Source organism: Leptosomus discolor, unplaced genomic scaffold (genome assembly GCF_034619465.1).
Source record: "Leptosomus discolor isolate bLepDis1 unplaced genomic scaffold, bLepDis1.hap2 HAP2_SCAFFOLD_207, whole genome shotgun sequence".
In the NCBI taxonomy this organism is placed as follows: domain Eukaryota; kingdom Metazoa; phylum Chordata; class Aves; order Leptosomiformes; family Leptosomidae; genus Leptosomus; species Leptosomus discolor.
The window spans coordinates 19,179-33,649 of record NW_028237800.1 but is presented as its reverse complement, the minus strand read 5'-3'; the positions used below and the strand labels follow the sequence as shown (position 1 = coordinate 33,649).

The window sequence follows — 14,471 nt, the reverse complement described above, 5'->3', positions numbered from 1 at the left end:
TCCCCGATCTCCCTCATCCCCCCAGCCCCCTGGCTCCTTTCCCTGGGGGGATAACGGGGGGCTGGGGGGGCTGGGGGTGCCCGGGGACCCCTGGGTGCCCCCCAAAACCCCCCCAAAACCCCTGGGACCCCCCCATGAACCCCTGGGACCCCCCTTAACCCTCGGTGCCCCCCCAAACCCCTCAGCCCCCCCCCGATCTCCCGCATCCCCCCCAGCCCCCTGGCTCCTTTCCCTGGGGGATAATGGGGGCTGGGGGGTCTGGGGGTGCCCCTGAACCCCTGGGTGCCCCCCAAAAACCTTGAGACCCCCCCATGAACCCCTGGGACCCCCCTTAACCCCTGGGACCCCCCTTAACCCCTCGGTGCCCCCCCAAACCCCTCAGCCCCCCCCCGATCTCCCGCATCCCCCCAGCCCCCTGGCTCCTTTCCCTGGGGGATAACGGGGGGCTGGGGGGGCTGGGGGTGCCCCTGGACCCCTGGGTGCCCCCCAAAACCCTCCCAAAACCCCTGAGGACCCCCCCAAACCCCTCGGTGCCCCCCCCAAAACCCCCCGGGACCCCCCCAAACCCCTCAGCCCCCCCCGATCTCCCGCATCCCCCTCAGCCCCCTGGCTCCTTTCCCTGGGGGATAATGGGGGGCTGGGGGCTCTGGGGTGCCCCAAAAAACCCTGAGGACCCCCCCAAACCCCTGAAACCCCCCTGAACCCCTGGGTGCCGCCCCAAACCCCCCCGGGACCCCCCCCCAACCCCCTCAGCCCCACAAAGCCCTGAGTCCCCCCAACCCCCTGGCTCCATTCCCTGGGGGATAACGGGGGGCTGGGGGGGCTGGGGGTGCCTGGGGGTGCCCGGGGACCCCCCCCCCGATTTTGTGGGTGCCCCCCGCAGGTGCCGCGTGGCGGCGGGGGGCGGGGGGGTGCAGACGCAGGGGGTGAAGCACTCGCTGAACCCCTTCTGCGAGATCGCCCTGGAGGAGGCCGTGCGGCTGCGGGAGCGGGGGGCGGGCCGCCGAGGTGGTCGCCGTCTCCGTGGGACCCCGCGTCTGCCAGGTCAGCCTCGGGAACCCCCCCACCCCCCCCACCCCCCTGAACTCTGGGGTCCCCCCCCCCGAGCATTTGGGGGCCCCCCAAAACTCCTGGGAGCCCCCCCAGAAGGGAGTTCTGCCCTCTCAAGGCGTGCGGTTCCTGCGGATAATCCACTGGGTTGGGGGGTTTGGGGGGGTTTTGGGGGTCTCCTGGGGTCACTCTTGGGGGTCCCCGATCCCCCCCGAGTTCTTGGGGTCCTCCCCGAGCATTTGGGGGCCCCCCAAAACTCCTCGGAGCCCCCCAGAACTGGGATTCTCCCCCCCCCCTCAAGGCGTGCGGTTCCTGCGGATAATCCACTGCCCCTGGGGTTGGGGGGTTGGGGGGGGTTTTGGGGGTCTCCTGGGTGGCTGGGGGCACTTTGGGGTCCCCCCCGAACTCTTAGGGTCCCCCCTGAGCTCTTGGGGTTCACCCGAGCGCTTAAGGGCCCCCCAAAACTCCTGGAGCCCCCCAGAAGGGGAGGTTCCCCCCCTCAAGGCGTGCGGTTCCTGTGGATAATCCACTGGGTTGGGGGGGTTGGGGGGGTTTTGGGGGTCTCCTGGGTCACTCTTGGGGGTCCGTGATCCCCCCCGAATTCTTGGGGTCCCCCCTGAGTTCTTAGGGTCCCCCCGAGCTCCTAAGGGCCCCCCAAAACTCCTGGGAGCCCCCCAGAAGTGGAGGTTCCCCCCCTCAAGGCGTGCGGTTCTTGCGGATAATCCACTGCCCCTGGGGTTGGGGGGGGTTTGGGGGGGTTTGGGGGTCTCCTGGGTCACTCTTGGGGGTCTGCGATCCCCACCGAATTCTTGGGGTCCCCCCGAGCATTTGGGGGCCCCCCAAAACTCCTCGGAGCCCCCCAGAAGGGGAGTTCTGCCCTCTCAAGGCGTGCGGTTCCTGCGGATAATCCACTGCCCTGGGGTTGGGGGGGGGTTTGGGGGGGTTTGGGGGTCTCCTGGGTCACTCTTGGGGGTCCCCGATCCCCCCCGAGTTCTTGGGGTCCTCCCGAGCATTTGGGGGCCCCCCAAAACTCCTGGGAGCCCCCCAGAACTGGGATTCCCCTCCACCTCAAGGCGTGCGGTTCCTGCGGATAATCCACTGGGTTGGGGGGGTTGGGGGGGTTTTGGGGGTCTCCTGGGTCACTCTTGGGGGTCCCCGATCCCCCCCCAAATTCTTGGGGTACCCCCTGAGCTCTTAGGGTCCCCCGAGCTCTTAAGGGCCCCCCCAAAACTCCTGGGAGCCCCCCAGAAGGGGAGGTTCCCGCCCTCAAGGCGTGCGGTTCCTGCGGATAATCCACTGCCCCTGGGGTTGGGGGGGGTTTGGGGGGGTTTGGGGGTCTCCTGGGTCACTCTTGGGGGTCCGCGATCCCCACCGAATTCTTGGGGTCCCCCCCGAGCATTTGGGGGCCCCCCAAAACTCCTGGGAGCCCCCCAGAACTGGGATCCCCCCCCCACCTCAAGGCGTGCGGTTCCTGCGGATAATCCACTGCCCCGGGGTTGGGGGGGTTTGGGGGGGGGTTTGGGGGTCTCCTGGGTGGCTGGGGGCACTTTTGGGGTCCCCCAGGACTCTTAGGGTCCCCCCTGAGCTGTTGGGGTTCACCCGAGCGCTTAAGGGCCCCCCAAAACTCCTGGGAGCCCCCCAGAACTGGGATTCCCCCCCCCCCCCCCAAGGCGTGTGGTTCCTGCGGATAATCCACTGGGTTTGGGGGGGGGGGGGGGGTGTGTCCCCTGGGGGGGGAGGGGCACTAGTGGGGGGTCCCCCCTGACCCCTGGGTGCCCCATAGGGGGGGGGAGGGGTATCGGGGTGCCCCATGGGGGGGGAGGGGTTGGGGGGGGGGTATCCCCTGGGGGGGGGAGGGGCACTAGTGGGGGGTCCCCCCTGACCCCTGGGTGCCCCATGGGGGGGGGGAGGGGGTTGGGGGGGGGGGTATCCCCTGGGGGGGGGAGGGGCACTAGTGGGGGTTCCCCTGACCCCTGGGTGCCCCATGGGGGGGGGAGGGGTATCGGGGTGCCCCATGGGGGAGGGGGTTGGGGGGGTTGGGGGGGTCTCCCTCTGCCCTGGTGCCCCATGGGGGGGGAGGGGGTTGGGGGGGGGGGTGTCCCCTGGGGGGGGGAGGGGCACTAGTGGGGGGGTCCTCCCTGACCCCTGGGTGCCCCATGGGGGGGGAGGGGTATCGGGGTGCCCCATGGGGGGGGAGGGGGTTGGGGGGGGGGGTGTCCCCTGGGGGGGGGAGGGGCGCTAGTGGGGGGGTCCTCCCTGACCCCTGGGTGCCCCATGGGGGGGGGGAGGGGGGTGGTGGGGGGGGTATACCCTGGGGGGGGAGGGGCACTAGTGGGGGTTCCCCCTGACCCCTGGGTGCCCTTTGGGGGGGGGGGGTCTCCCTCCGCCCTGGGTGCCCCATGGGGGGGGAGGGGTATCGGGGTGCCCCATGGGGGAGGGGGTTGGGGGGTGGGGGGTGGGGGGTGTGTCCCCCCCCTCCCCCCCGCCCATGGGTGCCGCCCCTCCCCCCCCAGGAGGTGCTGCGGACGGCGCTGGCGCTGGGCGCCGACCGGGCGGTGCTGGCCGAGGCGGGGGAGGGGCCGCCGGGGGGACCCCGGGAGGCGGCGGCGGCGCTGGCCGGACTGGTGGGGCGGCTGCGGCCGCAACTGGTGCTGCTGGGCAAGCAGGTGAGGAGGCGCCGGGGGGCGGGGCCCCTATAGACCCCTGTGGGGAGCCCTATGGGGAGGGACCCCTGTGGGGAGGGACCCCTATGGAGCCCCTTATAGGGATCCCTATAGACCCCTATGGAGACCCCTATGGGGAGGGACCCCTATGGAGACCCCTATAGACCCCTATGGAGAGCCCTATAGGGACCCCTGTGGGGAGGGACCCCTATGGAGCCCCCTATAGGGACCCCTATAGACCTCTATGGAGACCCCTATAGGGCCCCTATGGGGAGGGACCCCTATGGGGAGGGACCCCTATGGAGCCCCCTATAGGGACCCCTATAGACCTCTATGGAGAGCCCTATAGGGACCCCTATGGGGAGGGACCCCTATGGGGAGAGACCCCTATAGACCCCTATGGAGCCCCCTATAGGGACCCCTATAGACCTCTATGGAGACCCCTATAGGGACCCCCATGGGGAGGGACCCCTATGGAGCCCCCTATAGGGACCCCTATAGACCTCTATGGAGACCCCTATAGGGACCCCTATGGGGAGGGACCCCTATGGAGAGCCCTATGGGGACCCCTATGGGGAGGGACCCCTATGGAGCCCCCTATAGGGATCCCTATAGACCTCTATGGAGACCCCTATAGGGATCTCTATGGGGAGGGACCCCTATAGGGACCCCTATGGAGAGCCCTATAGGGACCCCTATGGGGAGAGACCCCTATGGGGAGGGACCCCTATGGAGCCCCTTATAGGGATCCCTATAGACCTCTATGGAGACCCCTATAGGGACCCCTATGGGGAGGGACCCCTATGGGGAGAGACCCCTATAGACCCCTATGGAGCCCCCTATAGGGACCCCTATAGACCCCTATGGAGAGCCCTATAGGGACCCCTATGGGGAGGGACCCCTATGGAGCCCCCTATAGGGACCCCTATAGACCTCTATGGAGAGCCCTATAGGGACCCCTATGGGGAGGGACCCCTATGGAGCCCCCTATAGGGATCCCTATAGACCTCTATGGAGACCCCTATAGGGACCCCTATGGGCAGAGACCCCTATAGGGACCCCTATGGAGGCCCCAGAGTGCCCCCATCACCCCCCTACGGATCCCCCATGGATCCCCCATGAGATCACCCATCAAGCCCCTATGGAGATCCCTATGGAGAGCCCTATAGACCCCTATGGAGAGCCTTATACAGACCCCTATGGAGAGCCTTATACAGACCCCTATGGAGCCCCCTATAGAGCCCCCAGAGTGCCCCCATCATCCCCCCATGGATCCCCCATGAGATCACCCATCTAAGCCCCTGTGGACCCCTATAGAGACCCCTATAGATCCCTATGGAGACCCCTATGGAGACCCCTATAGGGACCCCTCTGGAGCCCCCAGAGTGCCCCCATCACCCCCCTATGGATCCCCCATGGATCCCCCATGAGATCACCCATCAAGCCCCTATGGAGCCCCCTATGGAGACCCCTATGGAGACCCCTATAGAGCCCCCAGAGTGCCCCTATGGACCCCCATAGTTCCCCTATTGAGCCCCCATGGGTCCCCCTAGGCAGCCCCTATGGAGACCCCTATGGATCCCCCATTGTGCCCCAATGGCCCCCCCATAACCTCCCCATAGATTCCCCTATGGCTTCCCTATAACCCTTGATCTATAAGTTCTATAGGGGGGGGGTGTGTGTCGTGGGTGTCCTATAGCCCCTATAGGGTGGAAGGGGGGGGGTGTCTTGGGTGCCCTATAGCCCCTATGGGGGGGGTGGGGGGTCCTGGGTGCCTCTATAGGGTGTGTGGGGGGTCCTGGGTGCCCTATAGCCCCTATAGGGTGGAGGTGGGGGGGGGATCTTGGGTGCCCCTATGGGGGGGGGGGTCCTGGGTGCCCTATAGCCCCTATGGGGGGCCCTATAGCCCCTATGGGGGGGTCCTGGGTGCCCCTATAGGGGGTGTGTGTGGGTCCTGGGTGCCCTATAGCCCCTATGGGGGGGTTCTGGGTGCCTCTATAGGGTGTGGGGGGGGGTCCTGGGTGCCCTATAGCCCCTATGGGGGGGTCCTGGGTGCCCCTATAGGGGGTGTGTGTGGGTCCTGGGTGCCCTATAGCCCCTATGGGGGGCCCTATAGCCCCTATGGGGGGGTCCTTGGTGCCCCTATAGGGGGTGTGTGTGGGTCCTGGGTGCCCTATAGCCCCTATGGGGGGGTTCTGGGTGCCTCTATAGGGTGTGGGGGGGGGTCCTGGGTGCCCTATAGCCCCTATGGGGGGGTCCTGGGTGCCCCTATAGGGGGTGTGTGTGTGGGTCCTGGGTGCCCTATAGCCCCTATGGGGGGGTTCTGGGTGCCTCTATAGGGTGTGGGGGGGGGGTCCTGGGTGCCCTATAGCCCCTATGGGGGGGTCCTGGGTGCCCCTATAGGGTGTGGGGGGGGGTCCTGGGTGCCCTATAGCCCCTATGGGGGGGTCCTGGGTGCCCCTATAGGGTGTGTGGGGGGTCCTGGGTGCCCTATAGCCCCTATGGGGGGGCCCTATAGTCCCTATGGGGGGGTCCTGGGTGCCCCTATAGGGTGGGGGTGGGGGGTGCCGGGGTCCCTATAGGGTCCCTGTGGGTGCTGGGTCCCTATAGGGTCCCCTATAGGTGCCTCCCCCCCCCCCCCCCCAGGCGATCGACGACGACTGTAACCAGACGGGGCAGCTCCTGGCCGCCATGTTGGACTGGCCCCAGGTAAGCCCCGCCCCCTGCTCCGCCCCCTGCCCCGCCCACGGGGGGGGCTGGTTTCCTACTGGGAGGGCCCCGGTGCTTACTGGGAGGGCCCCGGGGCATACTGGGAAGTACCTAATGCGTACTGGGAGGGCGCAGTGCTTGCTGGGAAGGGCTGGGTGCCTACTGGGAGAGCCCTGGTGTATACTGGGATGCTCCCAGTGCTTACTGGGAGGGCCCTGGTGTATACTGGGACGCTCCCAGTGCTTACTGGGAGGGCCCCGGTGCTTACTGGGAGGGCCCCGGGGCATACTGGGAAGTACCTAATGCGTACTGGGAGGGCGCAGTGCTTGCCGGGAAGGGCTGGGTGCCTACTGGGAGGGCCCTGGTGTATACTGGGGTGCTCCCAGTGCTTACTGGGAGGGCCCTGGTGTATACTGGGACGCTCCCAGTGCTTACTGGGAGGGCCCCGGTGCTTACTGGGAGGGCCCCGGGGCATACTGGGAAGTACCTAATGCATACTGGGAGGGCGCAGTGCTTGCCGGGAAGGGCTGGGTGCCTACTGGGAGAGCCCTGGTGTATACTGGAACGCTCCCAGTGCTTACTGGGAGGGCCCCGGTGCTTACTGGGAGGGCCCCGGGGCATACTGGGAAGTACCTAATGCGTACTGGGAGGGCGCAGTGCTTGCTGGGAAGGGCTGGGTGCCTACTGGGAGAGCCCTGGTGTATACTGGGACGCTCCCAGTGCTTACTGGGAGGGCCCTGGTGTATACTGGGGCGCTCCCAGTGCTTACTGGGAGGGCCCCGGTGCTTACTGGGAGGGCCCCGGGGCATACTGGGGAGTACCTAATGCGTACTGGGAGGGCGCAGTGCTTGCTGGGAAGGGCTGGGTGCCTACTGGGAGGGCCCTGGTGTATACTGGGGCGCTCCCAGTGCTTACTGGGAGGGCCCCGGTGCTTACTGGGAAGTGCCTAATGCATATTAGGAGGGTGCAGTGCTTGCTGGGAAGGGCTGGGTGCCCACTGGGAGGGCCTTGTTTCATACTGGGAGAGCCCTAGTGTATACTGGGAAGGCCCCAGTGCTTATAGGGATGCTCCCAGTGCTTACTGGGAGGTCTCCAGTGCATGCTGGGCTAGTGGGGATGCGAGATAATGGGGTCGTAGGGAGGGATATGGTACTGGGGTGGGATGCTGGGTGGCGGGGCTGGCCCCAGGGCGTACTGGGGCGCTCCCAGTGCCTACTGGGATGCTCCCAGTGCTTACTGGGAGGTCTCCAGTGCAGGCTGGGATAGTGGGGGTGGAAGATAACGCTGCAGTGTGGAGGGATATGGTACTGGGGTGGGATGCTGGGCGGCGGGGCTGGCCCCAGGGCGTACTGGGGCGCTCCCAGTGCCTACTGGTGTGCTCCCAGTGTATACTGGGAACGCCCCAGTGCATGCTGGGATAGTGGGGGTCCAACATAATATAGCATTGGGGGGGGAATGTGGTACTGGGGTGGGATGCTGGGTGGTGGGGCTGGCCCCAGGGCGTACTGGGGCACTCCCAGTGCCTACTGGTGTGCTCCCAGTGTATACTGGGAACGCCCCAGTGCGTGCTGGGATAGTGGGGGTGGAAGATAACGCTGCAGTGTGGAGGGATATGGTACCGGGGTGGGATGCTGGGCGGCGGGGCTGGCCCCAGTGCCTACTGGGGTGCTCCCAGTGCCTACTGGGGTGCTCCCAGTGCCTACTGGGATGCTCCCAGTGCTTACTGGGAGGTCTCCAGTGCATGCTGGGCTAGTGGGGATGCGAGATAATGGGGCAGTGGGGTGGGATATGATACTGGGGTGGGATGCTGGGCGGCGGGGCTGGCCCCAGGGCGTACTGGGGCGCTCCCAGTGCCTACTGGTGTGCTCCCAGTGTATACTGGGAACGCCCCAGTGCATGCTGGGCTAGTGGGGATGCGAGATAATGGGGTCGTAGGGAGGGATATGGTACTGGGGTGGGATGCTGGGCGGCGGGGCTGGCCCCAGGGCGTACTGGGGCACTCCCAGTGCCTACTGGGGTGCTCCCAGTGCCTACTGGGATGCTCCCAGTGCTTACTGGGAGGTCCCCAGTGCATGCTGGGCTAGTGGGGATGCGAGATAATGGGGTCGTAGGGAGGGATATGGTACTGGGGTGGGATGCTGGGTGGCGGGGCTGGCCCCAGTGTGTACTGGGGCGCTCCCAGTGCCTACTGGTGTGCTCCCAGTGTATACTGGGAACGCCCCAGTGCATGCTGGGATAGTGGGGGTCCAACATAATATAGCATTGGGGGGGGAATGTGGTACTGGGGTGGGATGCTGGGCGGCGGGGCTGGCCCCAGGGCGTACTGGGGCGCTCCCAGTGCCTACTGGTGTGCTCCCAGTGTATACTGGGAATGCCCCAGTGCATGCTGGGATAGTGGGGGTCCAACATAATATAGCATTGGGGGGGGAATGTGGTACTGGGGTGGGATGCTGGGCGGCGGGGCTGGTCTCAGGATGTACTGGGGCGCTCCCAGTGCCTACTGGGAAGGCCCCAGTGCTTACTGGGAAGGCCCTAGTGCTTACTGGGAGGTCTCCAGTGCATGCTGGGCTAGTGGGGATGCGAGATAATGGGGTTGTAGGGAGGGATATGGTACTGGGGTGGGATGCTGGGTGGCGGGGCTGGCCCCAGTGTATACTGGGGTGCTCCCAGTGCCTACTGGGGCGCTCCCAGTGCCTACTGGGATGCTCCAAGTGCTTACTGGGAGGTCTCCAGTGCATGCTGGGCTAGTGGGGATGCGAGATAATGGGGCAGTGGGGTGGGATATGGTACTGGGGTGGGATGCTGGGCGGCGGGGCTGGCCCCAGGGTGTACTGGGGCGCTCCCAGTGCCTACTGGGATGTTCCCAGTGCTTACTGGGAGGTCTCCAGTGCATGCTGGGCTAGTGGGGATGCGAGATAACGGGGTTGTAGGGAGGGATATGGTACTGGGGTGGGATGCTGGGTGGCGGGGCTGGCCCCAGTGTGTACTGGGGCGCTCCCAGTGCCTACTGGGGTGCTCCCAGTGCCTACTGGGGTGCTCCCAGTGCCTACTGGGATGCTCCCAGTGCTTACTGGGAGGTCTCCAGTGCATGCTGGGCTAGTGGGGATGCGAGATAATGGGGCAGTGGGATGGGATATGATACTGGGGTGGGATGCTGGGTGGCGGGGCTGGCCCCAGTGTGTACTGGGGTGCTCCCAGTGCCTACTGGGGTGCTCCCAGTGCCTACTGGGATGCTCCCAGTGCTTACTGGGAGGTCTCCAGTGCATGCTGGGCTAGTGGGGATGCGAGATAATGGGGCAGTGGGGTGGGATATGATACTGGGGTGGGATGCTGGGCGGCGGGGCTGGCCCCAGGGCGTACTGGGGTGCTCCCAGTGCCTACTGGGGTGCTCCCAGTGCTTACTGGGAGGTCTCCAGTGCATACTGAGCTAGTGGGGATGGGAGATAATGGGGTTGTAGGGAGGGATATGGTACTGGGGTGGGATGCTGGGTGGCGGGGCTGGCCCCAGGGCGTACTGGGGCGCTCCCAGTGCCTACTGGTGTGCTCCCAGTGTATACTGGGAACGCCCCAGTGCATGCTGGGCTAGTGGGGATGCAAGATAATGGGGTCGTAGGGAGGGATATGGTACTGGGGTGGGATGCTGGGCGGCGGGGCTGGCCCCAGGGCGTACTGGGGTGCTCCCAGTGCCTACTGGTGTGCTCCCAGTGTATACTGGGTACACCCCAGTGCATGCTGGGATAGTGGGGGTCCAACATAACATAGCTTTGGGGGGGGAATGTGGTACTGGGGTGGGATGCTGGGTGGTGGGGCTGGCCCCAGGGCGTACTGGGGCGCTCCCAGTGCCTACTGGGGCGCTCCCAGTGCCTACTGGGATGCTCCCAGTGCTTACTGGGAGGTCTCCAGTGCATGCTGGGCTAGTGGGGATGCGAGATAATGGGGCAGTGGGATGGGATATGATACTGGGGTGGGATGCTGGGTGGCGGGGCTGGCCCCAGTGTATACTGGGGTGCTCCCAGTGCCTACTGGTGTGCTCCCAGTGTATACTGGGAACGCCCCAGTGCGTGCTGGGCTAGTGGGGGTGGAAGATAACGCTGCAGTGTGGAGGGATATGATACTGGGGTGGGATGCTGGGCGGCGGGGCTGGCCCCAGGGCGTACCGGGGCGCTCCCAGTGCCTCCTGGGCCGTCGCCCAGCAGCGTACTGGTCGGCAGGGGACCTTCGCGTCGCGGGTGGAGCTGGAGGCGGGGGCGGTGCGGGTGGAGCGGGAGGTGGACGGGGGCCTGGAGACGCTGCGGCTGCGGCTGCCGGCGGTGCTGACGGCCGACCTGCGCCTCAACGAGCCCCGCTACGCCACGCTGCCCAACATCATGGTGGGGACCCCCCCCCCCCCCGCCCCCGGGGACCCCCCCAAAGCCCACGGGTCCTCCCCGATCCGCCTGGTGTCCGTCCCCCCCCGCCGCAAACGCCTGGGTGCTCCCTAATCCCAGATCCTGGGTCTCCCCAAATGCCTGAGTCCTCCGTAATCCCAGATCGTGGGGTCCCCCCATAAGTCCTGGGGTCCCCCCCCTGCACCTGGGTCCCCCCCCCTACACCTGGGTCCCCCCCCATACACCTGGGTCCCCCCCCAAGCCGCCTGGGTCCCCCCAAACACCTGGGTGCCCCCTAATCCCAGATCCTGGGTCTCCCCAAATGCCTGAGTCCTCCGTAATCCCAGATCCTGGGGTCCCCCCATAAGTTCTGGGTCCCCCCCCCATACACCTGGGTCCCCCCCCAAGCCGCCTGGGTCCCCCCAAACACCTGGGTCCCCCTTAATCCCAGATCCTGGGTCCCCCCAAACACCTGGGTGCCCCCTAATCCCAGATCCTGGGTCCCCCGAAATGCCTGGGTGCTCCCTAATCCCAGATCCTGGGGTCCCCCCATAAGTCCTGCGGTCCCCCCCCTACACCTGGGTGTCCCCAAGTCCACCTGGGTCCCCCCCCAAGCCGCCTGGGTCCCCCCAAACACCTGGGTCCCCCCTAATCCCAGATCCTGGGTCCCCTCCTGGACACCTGGGTGCTCCCTAATCCCAGATCCTGGGGTCCCCCCATAAACCCTGGGGTCCCCCCCCTGCACCTGGGTCCCCCCCCCTACACCTGGGTGTCCCCAAGTCCACCTGGGCCCCCCCCCAAGCTGCCTGGGTCCCCCCAAACACCTGGGTCCCCCCTAATCCCAGATCCTGGGTCCCCCCCCAGACACCTGGATGCCCCCTAATCCCAGATCCTGGGGTCCCCCCATAAGTCCTGGGGTCCCCCCCCCTACACCTGGGTGTCCCCAAGTCCACCTGGGTCCCCCCCCAAGCTGCCTGGGTCCCCCCAAACACCTGGGTCCCCCCTAATCCCGGATCCTGGGTCCCCCCAAACACCTGGGTGCCCCCTAATCCCAGATCCTGGGTCTCCCCAAATGCCTGAGTCCTCCGTAATCCCAGATCCTGGGGTCCCCCCATAAGTCCTGGGGTCCCCCCCCCTACACCTGGGTGTCCCCAAGTCCACCTGGGTCCCTCCCCAAGCCGCCTGGGTCCCCCCAAACACCTGGGTCCCCCCTAATCCCAGATCCTGGGTCCCCTCCTAGACACCTGGGTCCCCCCTAATCCCAGATCCTGGGTTCCCCCCATAAGTCCTGGGGTCCCCCCCCCTACACCTGGGTCCCCCCCCAAGCTGCCTGGGTCCCCCCAAACATCTGGGTCCCCCCTAATCCCAGATCCTGGGTCCCCCCCCAGACACCTGGATGCCCCCTAATCCCAGATCCTGGGGTCCCCCCATAAGTCCTGGGGTGTCCCCCCCCTACACCTGGGTGTCCCCAAGTCCACCTGGGTCCCCCCCCCAAGCCGCCTGGGTCCCCCCAAACACCTGGGTCCCCCCTAATCCCAGATCCTGTGTCCCCCCCCAGACACCTGGATGCCCCCTAATCCCAGATCCTGGGGTCCCCCCATAAATCCTGGGGTCCCCCCCCTACACCTGGGTCCCCCCCCAAGCCGTCTGGGTCCCCCCCAAACACCTGGGTCCCCCCTAATCCCAGATCCTGGGGTCCCCCTAAAAGTCCTGGGTCTCCTACCATACACCTGGGTCCCCCCAAATCCACCTGGGTCCCCCTCAAACGCCTGGGTCCCCCTTAATCCCAGATCCTGGGGTCCCCCTAAAAGTCCTGGGGTCCCCCCCCATCCACCTGGGTCCCCCCCCCAAATCCACCTGGGTCCCCCCAAATCCACCTGGGTCCCCCCCAACACCCGGGTCCCCCCTAATCCCACATCCTGGGGTGTCGTGTCCCCCCCCCCCCTACACCTGGGTCCCCTTTTTCCTTTGGGGAGGGGAGGGGGTCCCCTGGTGGGGGGGTGGGGGGGAGTGTCCCCAGACTCCTGGGTCCCCCATTTTTGACTGTGTGTGTGTCCCGCCCCCTCCCTTGCAGAAAGCGAAGAAGAAGCCCCTGGAGGTGGTGTCGGTGTCGGAATTGGGGGGGTCCCCCCCGTCCCCCCCCCGTCTGCGGGTGCTGAAGCTGGAGGAACCCCCCGGCCGCCAGGCGGGGGAGCGGGTGGAGAACGTCGCCGCCCTGCTGGAGCGACTGCGCCAGTGCGGGAGGATCTGAGCTGGGGAGAGGGGGGTGTCCCCAGGTCTCGGGGGGGGGGGGAACCCCCAAATAATCAGGGGGAGCTCGGGTGGTCGTGCGGCTCCCACGTGCCTTTATTCCCATAATAACGCCAAAGGGGTATTCAGATTTCGGGGCGCCCCCCCCGGATGAATTCGTCTGTATGCTGAATTGGGGGGTGCCCCGGAATCTGAATATCCTTCGGCGTTATTATGGGGAACGTAAGTGGGGGTTCTGCATACCTGTGCGCCCCATAATAATGCCAAAGGGTATTCAGATTTCGGGGTGCCCCCCCGGATGAATGGGTCTATATGCTGAATTGGGGGGCGCCCCAGAATCTGAATATCCTTTGGCGTTATTATGAGGAACTTAAGTGGAGTCCTGCGTACCTGTGTTCCCCATAATAACGCCAAAGTCTATTCAGATTTCGGGGCGCCCCCCCCCGGATGAATGGGTCTGTATGCTGAAGGGGGGGGGGGTGTGCCCCGGAATCTGAATATCCTTCGGCGTTATTATGGGGAATGTAAGTGGGGGTTCTGCATACCTGTGCGCCCCATAATAATGCCAAAGGGTATTCAGATTTCGGGGTGCCCCCCCCGGATGAATGCGTCTATATGCTGAATTCGGGGGTGCCCCAGAATCTGAATATCCCTTTGGCATTATTATGGGGAACTTAAGTGGAGTCCTGCATACCTGCATTCCCCATAATAATGCCAAAGGGTATTCAGATTTCGGGGCGCCCTCCCCGGATGAATGGGTCTATATGCTGAATTCGGGGGTGCCCCAGAATCTGAATATCCCTTTGGCGTTATTATGGGGAACTTAAGTGGGGTCCTGCATACCTGCATTCCCCATAATAATGCCAAAGGGTATTCAGATTTCGGGGCGCCCTCCCCGGATGAATGGGTCTATATGCTGAATTCGGGGGTGCCCCAGAATCTGAATATCCCTTTGGCGTTATTATGGGGAACTTAAGTGGGGTCCTGCATACCTGCATTCCCCATAATAATGCCAAAGGGTATTCAGATTTCGGGGTGCCCCCCCGGATGAATGCGTCTATATGCTGAATTCGGGGGTGCCCCAGAATCTGAATATCCCTTTGGCATTATTATGGGGAACTTAAGTGGAGTCCTGTATACCTGCATTCCCCATAATAATGCCAAAGGGTATTCAGATTTCGGGGTGCCCCCCCCGGATGAATGGGTCTATATGCCGACTTGGGGGGCGCCCCAGAATCTGAATATCCCTTTGGCATTATTGTGGAGGTTCTGCATACCTATGTGCCCCATAATAATGCCAAAGGGTATTCAGATTTCGGGGTGCCCCCCCCGATGAATGGGTCTATATGCTGACTTGGGGGGTGCCCCAGAATCTGAATATCTCTTTGGCATTATTATGGGGAACTCAGGTGTTTTGGGTGGGGTTGTGCGA

General features: G+C 65.3%; 1 protein-coding gene across 1 annotated transcript in view; it reads left to right on the top strand.

Annotated features, from left to right (window-relative positions):
• ETFB (electron transfer flavoprotein subunit beta) overlaps window positions 1-13,040 on the top strand; it is a 13,918-nt gene extending 878 nt beyond the window's left edge. Inside the window, 6 exon segments of the mRNA XM_086481061.1 lie at window positions 884-998; window positions 1,000-1,044; window positions 3,564-3,716; window positions 6,360-6,422; window positions 10,634-10,792; window positions 12,864-13,040. Coding sequence (XP_086337187.1) covers window positions 884-998; window positions 1,000-1,044; window positions 3,564-3,716; window positions 6,360-6,422; window positions 10,634-10,792; window positions 12,864-13,040 — 712 coding nt within the window.
• Window positions 13,041-14,471: the final 1,431 nt, after the last annotated feature.